Source organism: Penicillium hordei (assembly GCF_028827395.1).
Source record: "Penicillium hordei strain IBT 12815 chromosome Unknown utg000003l_segment0_segment0, whole genome shotgun sequence".
NCBI classification, from domain to species: Eukaryota; Fungi; Ascomycota; class Eurotiomycetes; order Eurotiales; family Aspergillaceae; genus Penicillium; species Penicillium hordei.
The window spans coordinates 2,121,002-2,142,305 of record NW_026623144.1 but is presented as its reverse complement, the minus strand read 5'-3'; the positions used below and the strand labels follow the sequence as shown (position 1 = coordinate 2,142,305).

The window sequence follows — 21,304 nt, the reverse complement described above, 5'->3', positions numbered from 1 at the left end:
AATCCACCGCGATATATAGGATGGAATCTGAGATGATACATTGTTGCTCTACTACTCTTCAGTTTGATCTGATATTTGCAGATTAGGTCTAAAGTATTCTATGGGCCCTGAAGAGCAACGGTCTGAAGAATAAGCGCCCAGCAATAGCCTTGATGACAAAAGCATCCAAGGCCTTTAGCAATCGATGCCCTTAAGATCATCCAGTTACTCGACCAATTGTTCGAAGTCACGTTCCGTCTCACCTTCCATTTTTAGCTCCCCCGTAGGCTCAACTAGTTTATCACCCCCTTTATTCTGTTCATACATTCACCACATTCCATGCCTTCGCTTCTGCATTAGTATTATCAATATGACGTCTCCTCCCAAAGGTTTTGACCTAGATGGAACTACCTCGGTCCTTCGAGAAAGACCCCCCGAAGATCCGGAAAAAGAAGCCACCAGCAAGAAGCCTGTGTGTTTTCAGAATCAATTACCTAAAGTAAAACCAAATCCCGTCGATGAGCTAGATCTACACCCCGCAATGACCACGGAGATGATCAGCGTATTCCGACAGAAGGGGACCGACTATCAGTCTTGGATCAATTTCCCAGAAGATACCAACTGCCAAAGACCATGCATCGTTTCGCCATCCACACTACAAATGCAACAGCTGATACACCCCTCCGACGACAGGTATCAATGGGACGCATATTGCAATGAGTGGGTGTGTGCACCCGAAGAAATCGGCGATCCTCGTCCACTCAATATGCCCACTGGACTGGATTACCACAGGCTATTTATTCGCAAACTCGGAGTCGAGAAAGATGGTTCCCTGGGTTGGAACAAATACCACGGACGTGTGGCACACACCGCTATCTTCGCTGACAACAATGTCCGACTCGATGGTCCTCAATGGTCGGAAATCGCTCAGGCTCACTACGAGGTTTTCTTTGATATCGATTCTCTGAAATATATCTTTCGTATGACGGTCGTCAATGAGGAGACACATACTTTTGTGGATAAAGTGCTTTATCCGAGATGTAAGCTTGCGCTTGCTGGAGGTAGTGAAGTGAGGGCATGGCTGTACGATACTGATAATTATCGGGAAATTATGGGGACGTCGTTGGGGAAAGCTGTTGGTGCCCTTGTTTTGGGGGCTTTTCCTAGGGGTACGCGTCGCATCACTCAGATTCTTACTTGGCAGTATGATGGAGACTTGCAGATGAGATTTGATATCTCCCAGCTCCCCATGGACCAACACTAATCGGGCTGGCCTTCGAGATGTATCTGCTCGTGTGTTATTGTTTTCGGTGAATATATTAAGTCCTGACAGTACTGTATAGACTTCCATGTAGCCTCTACTCTCGGCGTTTTCCTTCTCGCGATGGCGCCAGTATTATATATAGTCCAAGTGTTACCAGCTTGTAAAGTCCGGCCAGCCCACCCATAATATCCCTGCACAATACTTCCACGAGTAAAGGTCCCGGGGTCACTACAATGTGAAATATGGACTTCTAGCGAGTCAGAGGGAGGAGTAATCGATATTATAAAGAAAAAACCAGTGCATTTTTTATATTAGATTTTAAACCACACATTGCGCTTTTGATAAAAAGAACATTCTACGGAAATGTACTTCACGGTTAGTCAATTTCTCGGCGGGGATTAGCAAGACCATATGTCGCTGCGCAAGTGTTTATCGCCGGTTGAAGTTCAAGAAGCGAGACTGTATCAAAATCAATTAACATCACAATCACAGATATAGCCCAAGAATAGAGAATATATCCACTTACCGCCAGGAACAATATGATCAGGTTAGACACAATAAATGCAGCGAAGATACCCAGATCCCGCCACCTATTATCAAACGACATACTGAACGTCGCATAGAACTGTTCTCCAATCTTGTACGCACAGTACTTGCAAGCCTGTGCCGCGTCGTCGACAATGTATCCCTTACCACCGCGGTCAAAGAACGGTTTCATGTACTCGCCACAGGTGATATTGTCCGGGGCATTGAAAAGGTTCAACTCCGACTCTGCGCAAACCACATCCCGACCTTGCAGCTCTGTAACAACCATTCCACCGATAAGACGGGTGAATGGATCAAGGTCGTACAGCCATGCACGCCAGAAACCTGGCATCTGCGGCTTGGGGATTGCCACACCGCAGAATAGAGAGAAGATAATCACTATCGGTGGGTTGAGCTGAGACGCGATGAAGCTGTTGGGAGTCAGAGCGGAGATCATCTGGCCCAGAGTCACGGAGAAGATCTCCGTGATGAGGATTATGAAGAATTGGTAGCCGGCTCGACTGGACTCGGTTTGGAATCCTGGGATGTAATACAAAGGGAGGAAGAAGCAGACGGCGCACAGGAGACTGTAGGGCATTTCGGCGAGGACCAGTGACAATGCAAACGCAAACTGGCTGTATGTTTTTGATGCCGATTCTCGATAGAAGATTAGACGTGCCATGTCGTACCGTGGTTGAACCATTTGGAGAATGATAGCTGGGAGGACGGTGACGTTGAAAATGACGAAAATGCGGTATTGCAGTGAGGATCGAGAGTCATCAAGGTTCAAGAACACAAGACCAGTGATGATGGAAATCACAACATGTGTGTAAAGCCTGGTGAAACCATAGTTTTTTGAGCGCCAAAATGATAGATGTGTTCGTCGACCGACTACCTTGATCTGGTGCCAGAGAGGTGAAGCGTACTCTCTATCTACTTTATTCTCGTCATGGTTATCCCGGACTGCCTGAGCACGATCTTCCTTGATCTGGATGATTTCCTCTTTGACTTTGTCTAGTTCAGGAGAAGTGCGCCAAATGTCGCCCCAGTCACGGTCTCCGATGCGGCGTGTCTGGCCAGCGCCGATGGCATCAAGCATCCACTCGGCCGGATTAGCATCCATGGGGCAGTCGGCTCCGTTTCGACGGAAGTAGTCCAGCAGAACCTGGGAATCAGGGCCAATATCACCGTGGTAGATGCATTCACCTCCTCTTTGAAGTAGGAGAAGACGGTCAAAGCTTTCGAAGAGGGCAGAGTTCGGTTGGTGGATGGTGCAGAGAATAGCCTGGCCTGCTGCTGCTAGCTTGCGAAGGAAACGAACAATGTTCCAGGCAGATTGGCCGTCCAGACCAGAGGTAGGCTCGTCCAAAAATAGAAGCAGTTCAGGCTTCGCCGCCAGTTCGACGCCAATTGTGACTCGCTTTCTTTCTTCGACTGAGAGACCAGTTTCAGGTGTGCCTATAATTGCGTCTGCCAGATTCTCTAGTTCCAAGAGAGTGAGGATCTCTTCCACGTAAGCGTACTTTTCAGATCGGGGTGTCTCGAATGGTTGGCGTAGATCCGCGGAGAAACGCAGTGCTTCTCGGACTGTCTGCATGTCCTCGTGAACATCGAGCTGCTCTGCGTAAGATGTACCTCTTTGGAACGAAGTGCCTGGAGGCTTGCCATCGACGAAAATGTCGCCGGTGACAACACCAATGTTCTTTCTTGCTGCCAAAACGTCCAGCAGCGTTGTCTTTCCTGCGCCGGATGCTCCCATGAGTGCCGTCAACTTTCCTGGCTGAACATAACCGTAAACAGAGTTTAGAAGACGTCGGGTGCCGGAGGGCACAGGCACTTCGTAAGAGACATCCTCCCAGGTGAACACGGACTTGGAGGTAATATTGAGGTTTGAACCTTCATCGGACTCAGCAACCTTCGCCTGTCTGTTTGACCTTTTCTGCATCAAAGCCTCGTTTAGCTCTTTCCGCTCTGCGTTCTCTTTCTGGTAGAAAGTGATAGTTTTGCCGCCTGCACCGAATTGAAGCGTTTCTCCAAAATACAAGTTCGAACAGAGGAAACCAATAATCAAAGCAATCATGATGCCAAAGTTTCGCCAAAGATCGCCAGTGAGATAGCTGAAGGATTGAGCAATGTAGTTGGAGCCCGGGATGATTGCCGACCCAGGCTCGCCTCCCGCTAGAGTACACGCCTGGTGCGCAATGTCGCCATAACCAGGTCCAGTTGGAACGAGTGAATCTGTCGTACATGTCAGAGTAAGGTGTCTAAACTCGTTGACCATCAACGCAGCAAATCCAAGACCAAAGGGGTTAATGAAGTAAATCCATCGCAGCCACACCTGAGCGCCAGACCACTGAATAAGATATCCGGACGTCAAAACAAAGAATGTGATAATGACAGATGCGAACTTGATGGCATAATCGAAGTCGGGACATAGGCATCCGACGGTTCGGAAGAACACTGTCATAGTCACGTAACCCTCGAGGATAATCAAGACAAATATAAAGAATGCCCCAGCATCTAGAGCCAGTCCACACATGAAGTACACGATGATACTGAATACGAGAATTCTTGCAATAGCGAACGCAGTGTCCACGATGATCTGCGCAATGAAAAGTGCGCTAGGTCTGTAGAACGTGAATGAGCGGTGCTTATTGACAATTGAGCGGCCCATCATTGTGGCTGCAAGTTCCGAGAATGCTTGGAAACCATTGAACAGCAGACTGATGAACAAAAGTCCTCCTCGAGTAAAAGCACCGGCACTGGTCTTAGGTTGGTTGAGCCATACCGTACCCAAGATGATAGCAATACCAACAGAAGTAACCCAAGAGACGGTCAAAGCAAACTTGTCCTGCCATTTGAGGAGGAACTGCCGTTGCATCAAAGCCCAGGTTTGCAGGTGGAAAGGGATCGAGTATACAGATGATTCAGAAGTAAACTTGCGCTTTGCCTCTTTGTTGGCGATCTCGAAGTCATCGTAGATTTTCTTTTCCTTCTGAATCTGTTCACGGTAGGATTTCATTTCCTGGTCTAGTGTTTCACTAAAGACAGATTTGTCAAAGGCTTCGACTAGTGCTTGTGGTGTGGATGGCACATCGTCGGTACTTCTTCCATCTTTGAACTCCCTTTCAAAAGGATCAGTGCATCCTGTCAAGTAGTCGGGAGTGGTCTGGCGAGGCTTTTCGCGGAAGCCGAGGCCTTCGAAATAGGATCTTGCTTCGGATGCAGGGCCGAAGAATACTTGCCGGCCATTGTCGATCACAAGAACCTTGTCGAACTGTTTATAGATATTCTCAGAGGCTTGGTATAGTGACACGAAAGTTGTCGTTTTGTATATATTGGTCAAAATCCGTAGCGACTTGGCGAAATCGAGGGCAGTTGAAGCATCCAGCCCGCGAGTGCTGTTATCCCAAGCCAATACAGTTGCAGAGGTGATCATCATTTCTGCAATAGACACGCGACGCCGCTCACCTGTTCTAATTAGCCTCAAATCCCATAGAACTGCACAAATAAAACTGATTGCTTACCTCCAGAGACACCACGAATAAACTGATTGCCAATAACAGTGTTGGCAGTGTGCTCAATATTGAACATTTTCAGAAGTAAGTTGGTCACTTTCTCTTTGAACTCGGCTTTCGACACACCGAATGGGCGTTTTCCGGGGGTCTTCGTATCGAGGGCGAATCCAAGGGTTTGTTTCACAGTCAAAGTGGGCTGGTGAACATCATCCTCTTGATTGTACACGGCTTCTCCGCGGAATCTTTTGGAGAACGAATCTGAATCAAAAGGACCATAAAGAACCTCACCATCCACCCCGGTGTATCCAAACCGTTGGTTCGCGATCACTTTGAGAAAAGACGTACAGCCTGACCCAGGACGCCCGAGGACCAAGACCATCTCACCGGGGCGTGTGAGACCCCGGAAACCTTCCAAGATGTTGTACTCTTGGCCTGTCTTTCTCCAACCGAAAAGATCAATGAGTGTTCCAGGTAGATTGAGGAAATCGATGATTGCATCTGGGAATGTTTTGATATATGTCCTGACGCCACCCATTCCACGAACTGTCAGGTTGTCCCAAATCACACCTAGGAATACAGTCAGTACACTTTTGTTCTCTCACGTTGAGTGTCTACCTACCGATATGCTTGTCTTTGATCCCAGCCTCTTCAGAGGCGACACGATCACCACGTAGAGTCGTCTCCAGGTCCCATGAATCATCCGACGCAGTAGAACCCTCAGCTTTCTCGATATCTTTAGTGGTGACTCCCACCTTGGATACTCGTGATTCTTGTCGGGATAGTCTCTGGGCTTGGTGTGAGATACTGGAGAACTGTTTGCTCAGCTCGGAGAAGTCCTTCTCGGCGGTCGTAACATCGACACCCGTCTGGAACGAGGTATCAGCCGGCGTGTTGGCGATACGAATTTCTTCCAGCTGACGTCCATAGCTGTTTGAATCCAAGGTATCCGCATCTGATTTACTGCTGGTTTCCGCCATGGCCAGCTTGTGGTCCGACTCGACGCTAAATGTCATTGAAGATCTTTAGGTGTGGAAGATATTAAGGTGTGCCGAGGGCCGATCCCGTATAAACTCTCCGCCACGTCCACGGGTGCTCCCCGAGAGCGTGTTGTATTGAATTACTTCCTGGAGAGAAAGATAAAAGAAAACAGAAGAAACGTGAAATAGTAACGTTTGAGACCCCTGAAATAAATCGTTTAGAGAGGGAAAAAAGAAGCTAGAAGATAGCGAAGAAGCTAAGCCCGAACAATCCTTGGCTTAAGTCGGGTAGTATCACAACGCCTCCCTGGGGTCCACCAAGCCCCAAAACTAATTTGTTTTAGGCATAATGAAAATAGCGGTGTTCGATATTAGGCTGCGGAAGAAAATTACGTCCAAGCGAAACGCCCCTAAGCCCAAACAAATGTGGGGTCAAGCCTCCAAAGACGGCATATTCCGCGGTGGAGTGACCAAATTTGATGATGCCAAGCAGACGGGCTCCTAAACGGGATTAAAGCGTAAAAGTCCAGGCAGCATGCCTCGTGACGACTCGTGATCCCTGCAGTTATGATTATAAATTCTATCACATTTTGCAGAAGATCTTGTTCTAGAGCAAAGGGAACCGAGCGTTTATCGATCTGGGGTTGTGGAGAAGAGCCAATTAGTGCCCTCCACTTTACGGGGTGTATGTAGCAAGGCAGTATATCAAACATTGATAGATCTTGGATACCTTGAATGGTATATCGATTTTGAGAAAGCTAGCATTCAATATCGCGAGTACAATTCATTTATAGGGGGCACGAAGCATCCGAATATTGCCCTATATTGTATATACATCATAGTTTTCAATGACCATATGCCCTTTAGGGTATCTAGATAGACTTTAGGTACTCCATCCATGTAGCCAGCTTCATAACCTTGAAATATCTTCACAAAGTCAGAAAGTATTGGCAAATTGCAAATTCTTTCTAGGCCAGTTACCTTAGGGCCCACCTGGTTAGGTCCGGGATATCTTCGGGCGAACCTATATCAGTATAGCACGAAGAGACAGAAGGGGCAATGTTTCGAGAACATGACTCATCTATCCTTGGAAGCAGTTTCGAACCCACTTGATATATTCATGGGCAAGACAATATCCATACCTTCATTGGGTACCATTCCACGTGCACGAGATGCGCCTTGCATATTCGGAGGCTCTGGGCCAATCAATGTTGTTAATATATCCGCAAAATTATCCGTAACTATATCGCTCTATGTACTGGATTTTAAGTCGCGCTTTTCCGTAGTTGCCGCTTTTTAAATGTCATATTCACTGAGTGTTTTACAGGACACCCAACTTTGGAGGTAGTCAAGTATCCTGGATGTTCACCTTATGGCCTAAAAGAAAGGGAAATGAAGAGTCAAATCACGTGATAGGTGGATCATATATTATCAATCTGTGGATGCCATGGTGTTAGCGCTAGTAAATAAAAGTCTATTTAATATTGACAATCTTACTGAAATGCTAAACTTTCGATGATGCACATTTCCATACTACAATCATAGATGGTTGTATGGCAATGAGCTTGTTGCAATGGCCCAACAGGACTATATCCGGGCTAGATAGCACGCGACGGGAGGCACAACAAGTGACCCGTGGTGTGAGCCTGCGGTGAAGGGGAAAGTATCATATACAACATGTGGTGGTTATGGGGTGGGGGTTCGAATTGTGAATTGTGAATTGCGAATTGTACATTTCGCGCAGTGGACCGGCATTGAGACCTAGCCAGTATAGTACATATATATGGATACTATTAAGGTTGCCGGTCACTCTTGGTTCATTTGGAGCCTTGGGGGGGGGGGGGGGGGGGGGGGGGGTTAGTAGTATTTGTAGTACCACCCCGAACTTTCTATAGGTTGAGGATTTATAGAAATTACCAGCAATGGGTCATTACCTCCATCTGCCGAGCAAGATTCCTGCCCTGTTGATAATTCATTTCATCAAGATCTCGACAGTCACACTAGTATTATAAGAGAAAATAAAACCACAAGAAACCCATTGCCGATCAGTGGCAGCTGTGGTGTTCCTTTCTGTCGACCTTTCCCAATTGATTCACTTGCTCCCAAGCCGATAATCCGACACAGATCGCAATCCGCCACACCATTCGACGACTGAGTCCCTCGCGCCACACGCCCCAGATCAGGGTCAGAATGGAAATTGCCAGAAATGCGTTCCGGAGTTTCTCTATGCCAGCAGTGGCCACCGAACCCGCAAAGAGAAAGTCTAGGACGGCCTAGAAAGTTAGCCTTTGTATTCAACAGTCTAGTAACGTGGAAAAGAACATACTGGAAGCCAACAACACGAAGACGAAAGCAACGCGGATCCTTCTGGTAGACAGGTAACAACTAATTGAAGGAGTCTTTGTAGAAGGGACCCGTCATGGTCTGGATTAGACTTGAACGAGGCTTTCTCTGAGGGTTTGTCTGAGGAGCAGTCGCTGCATGACATGTTGAATATGTGTTATATGAACAATGATCTGGACGGAAGTGAAATAACTTTCGTTAATGCAGTATCAGTTCAGGGCCACAGTTCTATAGATATATCACTGCGGGATTTTCGCGTCGTCCGAGAAGGCTCCACAACCCCTGGCTTTACCGTGTCAACATTCTCAATGCAAACAAGTCAAACACACGAGGGTTTGGAATTCTTGTATCACTCTCTTTTCTACAGGGCTTTTCTATTATTTGGCAACAGTCCACAAGGGCAAAGAGTAGAAGTTGCAAGACAGTGCTCAGTACGGAGTACCCCGCAATGCGGCTCCGTCAACCACCAATGGCCACCAATAGCCACTAAGAACAACCAATAACAACCAATAATTGCAGCCAAGGCGTTTTTGTTTGGGGGAGGTACTAAACAGTGTAACGGATCTAGAAGGGATCTAGAAGGCGGTATCGGGGTTGTCCATAAAAGATAACCAGTCAGTCAACGTTCAACACACCTATTCTCATCCGTAAAATCAATATCATCCTTTGGCATGTGGGCCCCAATCATCATTTCTTTCGTAACAACAGTTCCACCTACGTAAGTAATACAAGCTTTCTATTGTAGCTTCCAAGATAAAAATGGCCCCGCTCAAGATCATGCTGGATGGCACATCATCCATCTCCCGCTAGCCAGAACAATGTGCCCTCGGGTTTATCGTCAAGGCGACTGGGCCGACACGAGAAAGAGTGTCCAAGGAGGTGACTGAGACACCTAATTAGATCAACCAACTTGTCAAAGAGTTGTCCCCTAAAATGGAGACAGGCGAAACAATTCCCGGCTCGACGGTGGCCTCTTTCTCTTCCAGAACTTCACCAAGCTAAACGAAGTTGTCGGAAAGCCGCTTACTTACTCCAACATCGATATCCAATCCCTCGATTGGTGTCTTACCGAGGCGACACAAAAGGCCCTAAATTCTGAATCCTGCGAGGGGGCAATGCGCAACGCCGTCCAGTCGTTAAACAAGAAGTTCATGCGGTGAAAATCAGGGAGTCAGGGAGCGGATTACAGTACGGAATGAACTATGGGTTGAACTATCCATACGCGGTGAACCAGATGAGGTTGCAGCAAATGCAGCAACAACTGGTGACTCAGTCAAACGCTGGTCCACCACCTAAGGCGCATATGCATCAATGCCCAAGTCCGGATCAACCTGGGACGCCCACCGGAATCACTTGATGATAGTTGCCCGTATCTGGAGGTGTGCATGGTGCAAGGTCAATTTATATATTTACTTGCATGGAGATATGTCACAGCTTCGATTCGTGATTCGTGACCTACAGTGATTATACTGATAATCATACATTATCCCGGGTATGAGGGGATGGATGCACTCCACCCCGAGATTCCCAGAGGTTACTGACCAAGGCAAAGCTCAAAGTGTCTATGCCGAGATTTCCTTAATCTGTGCCTCGAGTTTCTTCATATCACCGCCAACAACGCGGTTGACCTCCTTACCATCCTTGAAGACCACAAAGGTGGGCATAGCGTTGACGCTCAGTTCCCGAGCGACACTCTGTAGCTTGTCCACATCCACCTGGAGGAAACGAACATTTTCGTACTGCTCGCTGAGCTTGCCGACAACGGGGGCGACGGCCTTGCAAGGTCCACACCAAGTTGCGAAGAAGTCGACGACGACGGGGCCAGAGGAGACGAGGGCTTTGAAAATGACTTGGCTGTTGGGCAGATATTAGAATTGAAAGTATTAAGCGCGGAATCAAGAATTACTTACTTATCGATCTCGGTGACTTTTCCGTGAGACATGGTGGCTGCTGGGCTCGAGTTGCGCGACTTAAAGAAGAGACGGATAGCTGATGAGGGGTTAGTTTTAAGTCGTTTTGTTTAGGCTGGATGTGGGCCAAAGGTTTTGTTGGTTGCGGGCAGATATCGCGGGATGTAGTGCGTTTCAGTACTTACCAATGTATATCGCAGTAAGAATTAGGACGGTCTTGAGCTCCATCTTCAGTTGTCATTCCTTTGGTCTTTGGCGGAGCGTCGTGTGATTTGACGTAGCACGTGACCTGGAACTATGCCCTATCTAGAGGTACGCGATCACGACATTTGAGAAGGGATGAGGTTTCAATTAGATCTCAGCTAGGAGTGTCTTACTCTGATTAAGCTACATCTGGGCGTTGCGGCTTCGGCGAGTTTAATGCGACTGCAGCCACCAAATCATGTTATACGTGCTATGTAGTCAACAAAGACAACCAGGGTAATAAAATCAAAAAAAGAGCGAGTCTAGGCCAGCATACCGGGTTATCTTGATTGTATGTTTCAGCCGGTGATGCATCCCTATAATACCCCTCGCAGGGCGTGTCCTAAAGGACTCTCTTTTTTCATTTGGAAATTTCAGGCGCGTGATTTCGTACTCCATTCTTGGGTATAAGGCCTTCGGGTTTATGATGGCACCGAAGCGGGATAAATGACTGTATGCATGGTAAATTCTTTAATATATGATGCTTAATATGTGGGATTTATACTGGTGTCTGCACGGGGCAACCCTAATTATCGTTGATCCTACTAAGTGCCGATGATCCTCGACCTCTTGACTTACCACTTTGAATGCAAAAAACTTGGAAACAATGGAATCTTAGGATATCTTTATTAAATTATACTAATATAGCAAGACGTATGCAGCTATTCAAACACAAGACGATGTCACATAATGTAGACTTGTCTCTTGACCCAACTTGGACCTGACCTATAGGCCGCCTAGCGCGAGGTCTTGAGCTTGGGAATGTTTTTAGTCTGTGAATTCTCTGATTAGCTATGAAATTTTTATTGCAATTGTCATAGTCTAAGCTATTTCTGCTTTTTCCTAGAGGTATTTTAGTGCTGGGAACTACCAAGCCTTCCGCTTGGTGTACATCACGTCTCACATTCTTTCTGATAAGGACTACGTATGGTATGTTTCGGCTTTGGAATGCACCTTCCAGGAGCTCCACGTCAAAGTTCCATATATACTCCGCCTGATAGTGTGTATCTCCATCCTCAATAGCCATGAACTGAACCCAGCAAGCAATACTGTTCTTTTTTTTTTAACTCAAAATCCGCTCGACATGAATTTGCAAGACGCAACTTCCAACATAGAGCCTAAGTCCAGCTCTAATGACACGCCGACCAATGCCACTGCCCGACGTATTGGCACAAATAATGCCCCGAGCACGACCGGGTCCATGTTACGGCTCTCATTATGGGTCTCGTTTTCCGCATGGATCTCGAATTTCGACAATGGCTACGCCGGTACGGTCCTGATCATGCCTTCTTACAAACACGCATTTGGAAGTTGCGAGCAAGTCCTAGACCCGAACACGTATGCCCAAATTCAGCATTGCTCGTTGACGCCACTACAACAATCCATCATCAGCCTCAACTTCTTGTTCATCGCCATTGGAGGCGGGATAGCAGGCGTCACCGGTCAATACATCGGACGCAGGGGGTCAATCCAGGCTGGCTGCGTATTGGCTATCATTGGTGCCGCTGGAATGCTTGGCACTAGTGGCAGCTTCTTGCGCTACATGGTGTGCAGATCGATCAGTGCTGTGGGAATTGGACAGCTGATGGCAGCTAGTGTGACATATGGCTCCGAGTGCATCGTTGCCAACAAGCGCGGGCTATCTTTAGGGTTGTATAATATTGGACTCGCTGGGGGTAATGTTGGTGCTTTCGCCGTGTGTGCGGGTTCCGCTCGCCTGGAGCCAACGAACGATTGGCAATGGAAGACACCCATTCTGTGCCAAATACCCTTGGGAGTTATTCTAGGTGCTGGTATCTTGATGCTCCCTGAATCTCCACGTTGGCTCATGACACATGGCCGAGAGGAAGAGGCACGGAACTCGTTCGGCGCGCTATACCACCAAAATCCATATTCGCCGGAAATTACTGCGCAGATTGATGATATCAGAACGAACCTTGAGAGCGAGCGTGCGAGCCGAAAAGCTGTCTCGTTATTTGATATTTACCGCAGCAAGCATATCGGTCGCACCTTGACATCTGCCATGATTATGGTTGGACTCGCCATTACTGGTATCCAATTTGTTCAACCGTACGCTACACTGTTCCTCAAGGGAGTTGGCATCAGTGACCCATACTTAATTAATGTCATCATTGGTTTATGCATCCTAGGAGGATCATTCTTTGGCCCGTTCATTGTGGAATATGGCGGAAGGAGAGTTGCTATGCTTTGGGGCTATGTTGTCATGGGTGCCTGCATGCTCACTCTTTCTTCCGTGAGCACCGCTCTCAAAAATGATGCAAGAGCCGAGATTGTGACCGTTGTTCTTCTGTGCTTGTGGGCTTTGGTCTTTGGCGGGACTATTGCTGCAAGTGCTAACCTATCTTCCGTGGAGATGCATAGCGTCGCGCTCCGCACCTTCGGACAAGCCAACACAACAGTATTCTATGGTATCTTTGCTTTTGGTGCAACATTTTGGACACCTTATATGTTGGATGCAGATCATGGGAACATGGGTCCTAGTGTGGGCTATTTCTACGCAGGCGTCACTGCCGTCATCTTGGTTTTAACCTTCTTGTTCATGCCAGAGACTGCTGGAATTACACTGGAGCAAATTGATGAAAGCTTTAATTCAGGAGTCAAGGCGTGGAAAACGTCACTACCCAAAAATAAAGCTATTGCTTCGTCTCCGCAACGGGACGTGGCAGGTGGAAAGGTTGAAGCTTGATGAATGACACCGAGCCATGGTCAATTAGCCGTGGATGTCAATTAGATATAATATATATATTATAGTACATAGTGCAAGTCTATCAGGTATCATCAGCAAAATAGAGTGTATAAAACTTGCAACAGGAACCTCAAATATATAGGGAATAATACAAGAGTGCAGACAAGTCAATGTAGAGAAGCCGTGCATCATACATATATGCCTTGAACCACAATTATGATATAGCATCGTTCACGTGACCTTCTGGCCCTAAGAATACGCCCTTGTAAGAAACGCTAAGATGAATTGAATGTCACCAATATGAAACGAGAATAGTCTGGTTCAATGAGTCTGCGGACCGGGACTAAAATACGCCGTAGCTCACGGTGCTCGGGACATGGAGAAATTGGCAACAGACTTCGCTAGATGCGCGCTGGCACATTTTTAGCTAAAGATATACCAATTAAAGGGCTCTTAACTGCTGAGACTTATGACAATGACTTTATTAGCGATCAAAAAAAACGGAAATGACATTGTATTGATGGCGGTTGAATCTTTTAAAATGAGACTATCAAACTTCAATTATGCCGACATAAGCGTTATGCTATGTTGACTTTACTCGATCACCACTGCCTCGTTTGTGCTCTTTCCACATACAAACAAAACCTTTAAATTCTCTTCTCTTATTCCTCTTCTTCAATTCTTTCTTTCCTCTTACAATCACCGCGGACACTTATTCAGTCAGAAAAACGCATACTTTTGATCTGAACGAAAAACACACAGTGAGTTGATGACATTTCCTTGGGAGAGACCCAATGATCTGTTAACAATACCTTCTTTTAGCCTTAAACCTCAGTCCTCTAACCTATTATTACTATCACTCCTGCTCCTTCCACGGCTATCATGTCGTTCTTTTCCAACCCCCGTCGTGGCGGCCGGCAAGATGCCGAGCGTGAAATAATTTCTGTACCGCGCACCCAAGCTACCAATTTGCCCAAGGAGTCTCCTGCAACTCTTCTAAACATCCCCAAGCTCAAGCCAGAGTCTAGCCTTACTGTTTGGGGAAATGAGATCTTTCATGTCTTGCGACCCTTCAAGCTTGATGCACTCGTGAACGTTGATCTTCCGAGACCCCACCCAGGAGAACTCAACTACAACCGATGGAAGTTCTGGACTCTTGTTGTTGCTGGTTGGCTGTTTAACCAAATTGAGGCCGCACTTCAGCTCAAAGTCAAAGCACATTCAAACGACCTCACCTACGCCGACGAAATCTTCAACACAATCAAGCTGTTGAGCCTGCACAGCCACTCCAAGTTCGTTGCGAGCGAGTTGAAGAGATGGGAGGAACTCAATCACAGGAGGTTTGCTACCCCTGCGGACTTCATCATGGCGTACCAGAACCAATTCAATCGTCTGAAGACAGAGGGCGACGATCCCTCTTGCGACTTTGCGCTTCGTCGACTTCTGCAAGAGCTGCATGGAGAGATCTTGAAGGTCCCATTCATCGAGGAAGAGGTGAATAATCTGGGACGGCCGGTGGACTATCAGTTGTTCGTCCACTACTGCAAAGTCTTGGTAAACGAATCCCGCAAGCCCAGCGTCTCGCTCGCTGAATATGACACCCTCGGAATTGATGGCGACTTGGCAGACCAAAGCCAAAGCAGTGGACGAGACATCTCCTACCGTGGCTGGAGACGGAGCACCAAGGGACACGGCCCAGCATGGGAGTAGGTATTTTGCTTTTTGCACTTCCCGGACCTTGGAACTAATAAGGTCATGGAAATGGGCGCCTGCAATTGAGGATTTTACAAATTTCACATCAGAAAAAAGAAAAAAGAAAACGGTCATTGCTACAGGTTCCTGTCAGCATTTACACAGGGCATGGCAATGCAAACGATTCTACCTCATAATTTCCATTCCGTAAGATCACCATAATCAGGATTCCATTGCTCCCGTCGGCAATATTTGAATATATCGTACGAAAGCAGTACAGGGTAAGGCACTAAGGCAAAAAGGAAAATCATCAAATTTAAACAAAATAATGTATCCGGTTGTTCTGAGAGTATGCACTGTGGCCCAATTATTGAATCGGTCATGATGGCCTGCATGGCGGGGATTTAACGCGCAGTTGTGGGTTCTGTTTAAGCCCACGCCCTTTCACCCTAGCAACAACACACGACTGGCGACAATGACAGGGAAAGTGACGATAGAGGAAAGCACTGACAAGGAAGATGCCAGTGGGTGATTTCCTGCTGACGCTAACCTCGATGCAGACGAATACGAGGCTGAGGCTGAGGCTGATGCTGACGCTCAGGTGCCCAACCACGCTGACAAAGATGTCAATGAATCACCTAGGGATTTGGGTGATTTGGAAGGACGCTGCTCTCCAAATATTTTGAATCACAACTGATCCGGAAACTACGAGGCCTCAAATATATCAAGATGATTGAAATACAACCGAAAGGGATCTTGGTCAGACCAACAGTAACGTTCGTGACGATCAGGCCAAAACCGGAATTAAAGAGCACGTCGGACACGAAAACGAAGAGCAAACCAGAGACGAAGACCAAGCCAGTGGGGAAGAGCACGTTGGAAACGAAGATGAAGAGCAAACCAAAGACGAACTCCAAGCTGGAGACAAAGCCTCAGCCGGAGACCAAATCCAAGCCGGAGACGAAGAGCAAACTAGACACGAAGAGTAACGCAAAGCTAGATGCAAAGAGCAACGCCAAACCGCAGGCAAAGACGAGACCAGAGACAAAGGCCAAGCTAGAGACGAAGAGCAAGGCAAAGCCAGACGCAAATCCCAAGCCAGAGGCAAAGAGCAAAGTTGAACCGGAGATAAAGGCGAACCCAAAGACAGGAGCGAAGGCCAACCTAAAACCAGAGGCAAAGAACACGCCAGACGGCACGAAGACGAAGAGCCAGCCAGACACAAAGACCAAGCCAGACGCAAAAAGTAAACCCAAGCTAGAAGCGAAGACCAACCTAAAGCCAGAATCGAAGACTAAGAGCAAACCAGAAGCAAAGAAACCAGAAACAAAGACGAAAGCAAAGCCAGAAACGAAGGGAAAAGTCGAGCCGAAGAAAAAGACCAACTCAGCGAGGAACGCAACAATTAATCTGGAGACCACTACAAAGATCCAGCTGGGTGCTAGGAGATACTAGCGCCAATACCTCCAATACAGGGGAGGAAATGAGGCTGGTTACAATGGAAGTGACGCCAAGTATTGAGCTGATGATTGTTCCAAAGAAGACTAAGAAGAAACTGGCCGTAAAGAAAGTCAATTTACTTCATAAATATCCGATGAGAAAGAGACACTCATGCGGCCGACTATTCTTGTTCTTTGTGCTTGAAATATTCCATTAGTTACGGTTTATCCTCGAGCACAAGCAAATACTATTTTTTTCTTTTTTCTGTTTTTGTTTTTTCGTTTAGTGTCACGAATGTAAAGAAGGACGGTCAGGCATATCCTAAATTCAATATGTAAATCACATAGCATTGGCTCGAGATATTCACAGAGAAACCCAAATGGGCAAAGAAAAGAAGTAGCCGGCACGCTCAGATGAACAATCAGCAAGAATGGTAAGGAAAAATCGAAGCCGGTAGCTCGTAGACCGGTAGAGACAAGATAGTTGGCGCTCATGTACATGCAAGGAAAGGCCGCCAGGGTGTATCGAAGAACACGGCAGGGGAAAATTTGGATAACGACTGTAGGGTTTTCAGAATGAATGTGAGGGACAAATATCGACAGCAAGGGAACAGCTCTGCTTGTTCCCATAACTCCAGGATAACACCCTGATGAATGGTTGAGAATAAAACAAGTTGTAAAAACAAGAAAAGAAAATTTTGTGTGGTTGGGAAAGAACTTCTCTCGGGAGACAAGTGTAGAAAGGAGAGAATAGGGAGAGAGAGCGTGGTTGGTTTTTATGTGCAAGGAGGGACAACCATTGACGTCTATCACAACTCGGACTTGGCTGGTTCTTCGACTTCCCATTGGGCTTTGCGTTTGCCCATCATCTCCTCAAGGATGTCGAGACGTTGGCGTGTAGTACGGAGGGCATGGTCCATCTCACGGTCAGAGATTTTCTCTTCGCGAAGCCGTGCAGCGAGCTCATGCTCATCACTGGTACTAACTCCAGATGACCTGCGACTTGGGTGTGGCTCGGGCGATCGGTAAACGTTCGGAAAGACCATTCCGTCCATACCAACTCGGTCTTCAAGCCAGTTCCAGAGCTCAGTCTCTTCACGTCGCCACATCTCCTCGTATGCAGCCAGTCTCTGAGGCAAACTGTGGCCGGGACATCCGACTTCATGAGAAGGCATGGATGGAGATGACGAGGATCGGAAGAACGCCATGTAAAACAAGATTCCGATAATTAGGATAGCAACGTTGCTGCTCCATAGCGGGCTGAGAATGTTGGTAAAGGGCTCTAGGAGGGAGCGGACTGGTTCGAATAGTCCCCATGATTCTCCCTTTCCGGCGTTGGGATCCACAGTAACCTTCAACGAAGCAGCTGCGACCGACTCCTGCGCTGCGCCATCGCCCTTCTTGCGCTTTCCTTTGCCTCGTCCGGCGCCATTGGTGCGCCCGCGGGGAACAACTCCAACCTGCAGGGCTTTGACCAGCTCATTACCGAAGGCCGTTTGCCCGTCAATTGCGCCTTTCTCAATAGGGCCCTTTAGCCAACTCTTGCCTGACCATTCAATAGTACAGGTCATGAGGAAACGAGTTTGGTTGCCAGGAGCCCATGTAAAAAGGTACTTGGTCATGGTAGCAAAAACGTTGCCACTGGGCACATCAGGTGTTTGGGTGCTCAGAGTGACAAGAACGGCCTTTTCGAGGTCTAATAAGTCCATGGTCTCGGTACTGATGCATTTCGTCTGCTTCGGACCAATGGGGGCATTGAGAGGTTTGATGTATGAGTACTTCCTGGTTGGGGATTCGGTCGTTAAACCCTTCGCTGTTCCCTCGAACTGTAGCTCTCCACATTTTTGATTGTCGACAAGGAACTTGGTCATAAAATCGCTGGACGCTGGGCCAAAAACCAAAGAGAAGACCTTACCGAGCGGTGCCGGAATTGTTTCATCTTTGATGACTTTTTCATACTGTCCGTTGGCGTCGACGTATTCGGTGGGTGCATGGGTAGCCGGGCCTGGGAAATCAGCAGGCGCATCCTTGGAAGTGCCTTTGTCGCCGTTCTTTTTATCGCCATTTCCATTTGTGCCGGCCACTGGCACAGCTGCATTTGCGGATAGACTCGAAGCCTTGCGGCTTAATCCCTTTCGCACTGGCAATGATGCTGCACTGGCGTTGGCACTGTCACCAGCCTCAAAGAAGCTATCGGCATGGTCTCCCTCCTCGTCCTCATCGTATATTTCATCTTCGTCCGTGGCATCGCTCCCAGACTCGCTCTCATCCTCCTCTTCCTCTCCAACCTTCTCTGTCTTATCACCGGTTCCATTGGTTACACGGGTTCCGTTCACAGAGCTCTTGATGGTGGGGTGGTTGATCTTCCAAATATTAACCATTAGGTCATATGTGGACTCGCGACTGAGCAAACTGCGGAAAGTGTGACGCGCGTGGAGTGTCTGAATGGCAATAGCATTGGGGAAGACCATGGCTGTGCTCTCCTTTTCGATAGCAACAACCTCATCGAAGCTGATCACTAGAGTCGTGACCCATCCCAGAATGTTACTAGAGAAACAGATGTGCCCTTCTGAGATGTATATGCGGCCGGCAAGAATGATCTCACGTTGCAAAGCACAGCTGTAATCCTCGATAAGATAATCATCTTCGGGTACGCTTCGGAACAGTTGGTGAAAGTCCCGATTGCGCTTTTTACTCGCAACTGCGAAGCCAGTCAACCGAGGTACACTGGAATTGACACCAGGAGCACCAAGTGCAACGGCATTCATGCCAATCGCTCCGATTGTCGAGGTTGTGGCCCCAGACGAGCCCCGATGGCGCCGGGCAAGTCTACTGCGCACACTACCTGTGCGTCTAAGGCCCCCACTCAGGTCACCATCAATCACACTACCACTGGGGGGAGTTTGATCACCCATAATTGGGCCATCTTTCGGAAGTGAGGTGGTAGAGTGAATCTCCAGGGCTTCGTCTGTGGGGCCCGCCAATGAAACATCGGAGGGCCTTGCGTATGCTACTTGAACAGCGCGCGCAGCGCGTTTATCTTCCAGTTTGGCAGCTTCCTCGTCTCGCCGGGAAACAGCTGTGTTTTTGCGCTTGTCAGTTGGGTTCCCTGGTTTTGTAATCACCACGCCGTCGGCAGTCGTGATTGACTCACCGGGTCGTGCGTCCATGTCCAGATGGCTGAAGCTCAGGTCGCCTGCCCCCAGAGTCTCTACGGCAGATGGTCTCCCTTCCGCAATCTTGCTGCCGTTGTCTGATGTTCTTTCGCCGTCCTCCGAAGTCGATTCATTGACAGATTTATCAGAATCAGCAGGAACAGGTTGGGTAATTAGACGATTTTTCTGTTGTGCGTTGATAGTGTTGCTGAAGGAAGTGGCGGCGTTTTGTGCCACTGAAAACACCGAGGAGAAGAAGCCGCTTTGCTGGGTTGAAGGCACATTCTTCGCCCCGGGAGTCTTTTCTTCAAGAGGTGTCAGTGCAGACACCGAGTTGGACAATTTGCTTGGCCCATGAGCTGCAGAAGCGGACCGCACCCGGCGGTGGGAGATCATGTTTCCAGAGGGGCTCACGGTAGTGACTCCGGAAGATGGAGAATTTTCAGATTGTAGAGACTCGGGCGAATCGGTTACATTGTTAGACAAGATTTGCGCACTGAGAGGGCGGTACTCGGTCGGTGTTGGAGGGGTTACAGTTGTCGCTGGCGCAGGAATGGCGGTATGAGGTGGGGTGTTCGGCATGGGGCTCGCTTCAAGCGAACGAGGCTTGTCATCCATTAGATCAGTACGAATTGGCGCAGGTACAGGCGGGACATCGCCGGGGGCTGCTTGTGCTCGTTTCGATGATAGACTGCTCCGCCGGCTGCCTCCGAACAGACCCCGCCCACTCTTGTTGCCCCCGGACTTAATTGATGAATCCTCAGTGTCCTCATTGGCGCTTTTCTTGTCCGAGCTGAAAAAGCGCCTTCCAGGGGATGTTCCGCGTTTCTTGCCATTTGCGTCCGTGGGGACATCCAATGCCATGCCCGATGTTGCGCGTCGGGACATTCTTTCGCCTGGGTTTGATTCTGAGCCAGTGGCACTCAGACTGCTAACAGCTGATTCGTCATCGACATGAGAGTCTTTCGTGTTCATGGCATCTACAGATTTGGTCTTAAACAATGGGGAGGACGAGGTGTAGAATCCGGCATGGGAGCTATGCGAGGTGAGCGGCGGAGGCCTAAATGAAGCTCGGCTGATTAGGAGTAGTCCAAAATAATAAGGTTAGTTGCTCAACTTACCCGTCTGGCTCTTCATCATCAGTCAACAGACTATTGCCTTCGCCCTCCAGCGGAAAGCTCTCTCCGTTCGACGACGGGGCTGCGGAGGTCCCATCCCGAGAGTGATTGGATCGGCTTTCATGTAGGTCGTTTTCCAAAACCACAGAGGGCACCGGCGGCTCGTCGGATTGTTTCTGATTCTTCTTTTTATTCTCTTTCCGCCTCCGGCGCGCCTCGAGTAGCTTTGAGAATCCGCTAGGACCAGCCTTGGGATCTACTATTTCTCCGCCCTGGGTTTTCGGTCTCTCGAGGGTGGAATCGTGGGATGAGCGACCATTGCTCTCGAGTGCACTTGATTCTGCAGATACTGTCCAGGAACGGCGCGATCTGCTTTCGCCTCTCAAGCTTGAAGACGAAGAGTCGGGCATAATTGAAGGAATGTAGAGGGAATG

General features: G+C 48.1%; 10 protein-coding genes across 10 annotated transcripts; 6 read left to right on the top strand and 4 right to left on the bottom strand.

Moving 5' to 3' along the window:
- Positions 1–349: 349 nt before the first annotated feature.
- N7537_006038 (uncharacterized protein) lies at positions 350–1,243 on the top strand (the record flags this gene model as incomplete). The annotated part of the gene is made up of 1 exon (XM_056897095.1): positions 350–1,243. The coding sequence occupies one exon, from the start codon at positions 350–352 to the stop codon at positions 1,241–1,243; it is 894 nt and encodes a 297-aa protein (XP_056752880.1).
- Positions 1,244–1,638: 395 nt separating this feature from the next.
- Positions 1,639–6,299, bottom strand: N7537_006037 (putative ABC transporter; the record flags this gene model as incomplete). The annotated part of the gene is made up of 4 exons (XM_056897094.1): positions 1,639–1,702; positions 1,770–5,239; positions 5,296–5,853; positions 5,906–6,299. The coding sequence occupies 4 exons, from the start codon at positions 6,297–6,299 to the stop codon at positions 1,673–1,675; spliced, it is 4,452 nt and encodes a 1,483-aa protein (XP_056752879.1). The 3' UTR covers positions 1,639–1,672.
- A 2,009-nt stretch (positions 6,300–8,308) lies between these two features.
- On the bottom strand, positions 8,309–8,751 carry N7537_006036 (uncharacterized protein; the record flags this gene model as incomplete). Its single annotated transcript, XM_056897093.1, has 2 exons — positions 8,309–8,536; positions 8,590–8,751. The coding sequence occupies 2 exons, from the start codon at positions 8,749–8,751 to the stop codon at positions 8,309–8,311; spliced, it is 390 nt and encodes a 129-aa protein (XP_056752878.1).
- Positions 8,752–9,539: 788 nt separating this feature from the next.
- Positions 9,540–9,766, top strand: N7537_006035 (uncharacterized protein; the record flags this gene model as incomplete). Its single annotated transcript, XM_056897092.1, has 2 exons — positions 9,540–9,572; positions 9,593–9,766. 2 exons carry the CDS (start codon positions 9,540–9,542, stop codon positions 9,764–9,766), a joined length of 207 nt encoding a protein of 68 aa, XP_056752877.1.
- A 402-nt stretch (positions 9,767–10,168) lies between these two features.
- Positions 10,169–10,744, bottom strand: N7537_006034 (thioredoxin family protein; the record flags this gene model as incomplete). The annotated part of the gene is made up of 3 exons (XM_056897091.1): positions 10,169–10,460; positions 10,517–10,595; positions 10,702–10,744. 3 exons carry the CDS (start codon positions 10,742–10,744, stop codon positions 10,169–10,171), a joined length of 414 nt encoding a protein of 137 aa, XP_056752876.1.
- Positions 10,745–11,843: 1,099 nt separating this feature from the next.
- N7537_006033 (uncharacterized protein) lies at positions 11,844–13,466 on the top strand (the record flags this gene model as incomplete). Its single annotated transcript, XM_056897090.1, has 1 exon — positions 11,844–13,466. The coding sequence occupies one exon, from the start codon at positions 11,844–11,846 to the stop codon at positions 13,464–13,466; it is 1,623 nt and encodes a 540-aa protein (XP_056752875.1).
- Positions 13,467–14,348: 882 nt separating this feature from the next.
- On the top strand, positions 14,349–15,176 carry N7537_006032 (uncharacterized protein; the record flags this gene model as incomplete). Its single annotated transcript, XM_056897089.1, has 1 exon — positions 14,349–15,176. One exon carries the CDS (start codon positions 14,349–14,351, stop codon positions 15,174–15,176), a length of 828 nt encoding a protein of 275 aa, XP_056752874.1.
- Positions 15,177–15,633: 457 nt separating this feature from the next.
- N7537_006031 (uncharacterized protein) lies at positions 15,634–15,855 on the top strand (the record flags this gene model as incomplete). Its single annotated transcript, XM_056897088.1, has 2 exons — positions 15,634–15,682; positions 15,719–15,855. 2 exons carry the CDS (start codon positions 15,634–15,636, stop codon positions 15,853–15,855), a joined length of 186 nt encoding a protein of 61 aa, XP_056752873.1.
- A 32-nt stretch (positions 15,856–15,887) lies between these two features.
- Positions 15,888–16,613, top strand: N7537_006030 (uncharacterized protein; the record flags this gene model as incomplete). The annotated part of the gene is made up of 1 exon (XM_056897087.1): positions 15,888–16,613. The coding sequence occupies one exon, from the start codon at positions 15,888–15,890 to the stop codon at positions 16,611–16,613; it is 726 nt and encodes a 241-aa protein (XP_056752872.1).
- Positions 16,614–17,406: 793 nt separating this feature from the next.
- Positions 17,407–21,280, bottom strand: N7537_006029 (GRAM and VASt domain-containing protein; the record flags this gene model as incomplete). The annotated part of the gene is made up of 2 exons (XM_056897086.1): positions 17,407–20,812; positions 20,874–21,280. 2 exons carry the CDS (start codon positions 21,278–21,280, stop codon positions 17,407–17,409), a joined length of 3,813 nt encoding a protein of 1,270 aa, XP_056752871.1.
- Positions 21,281–21,304: the final 24 nt, after the last annotated feature.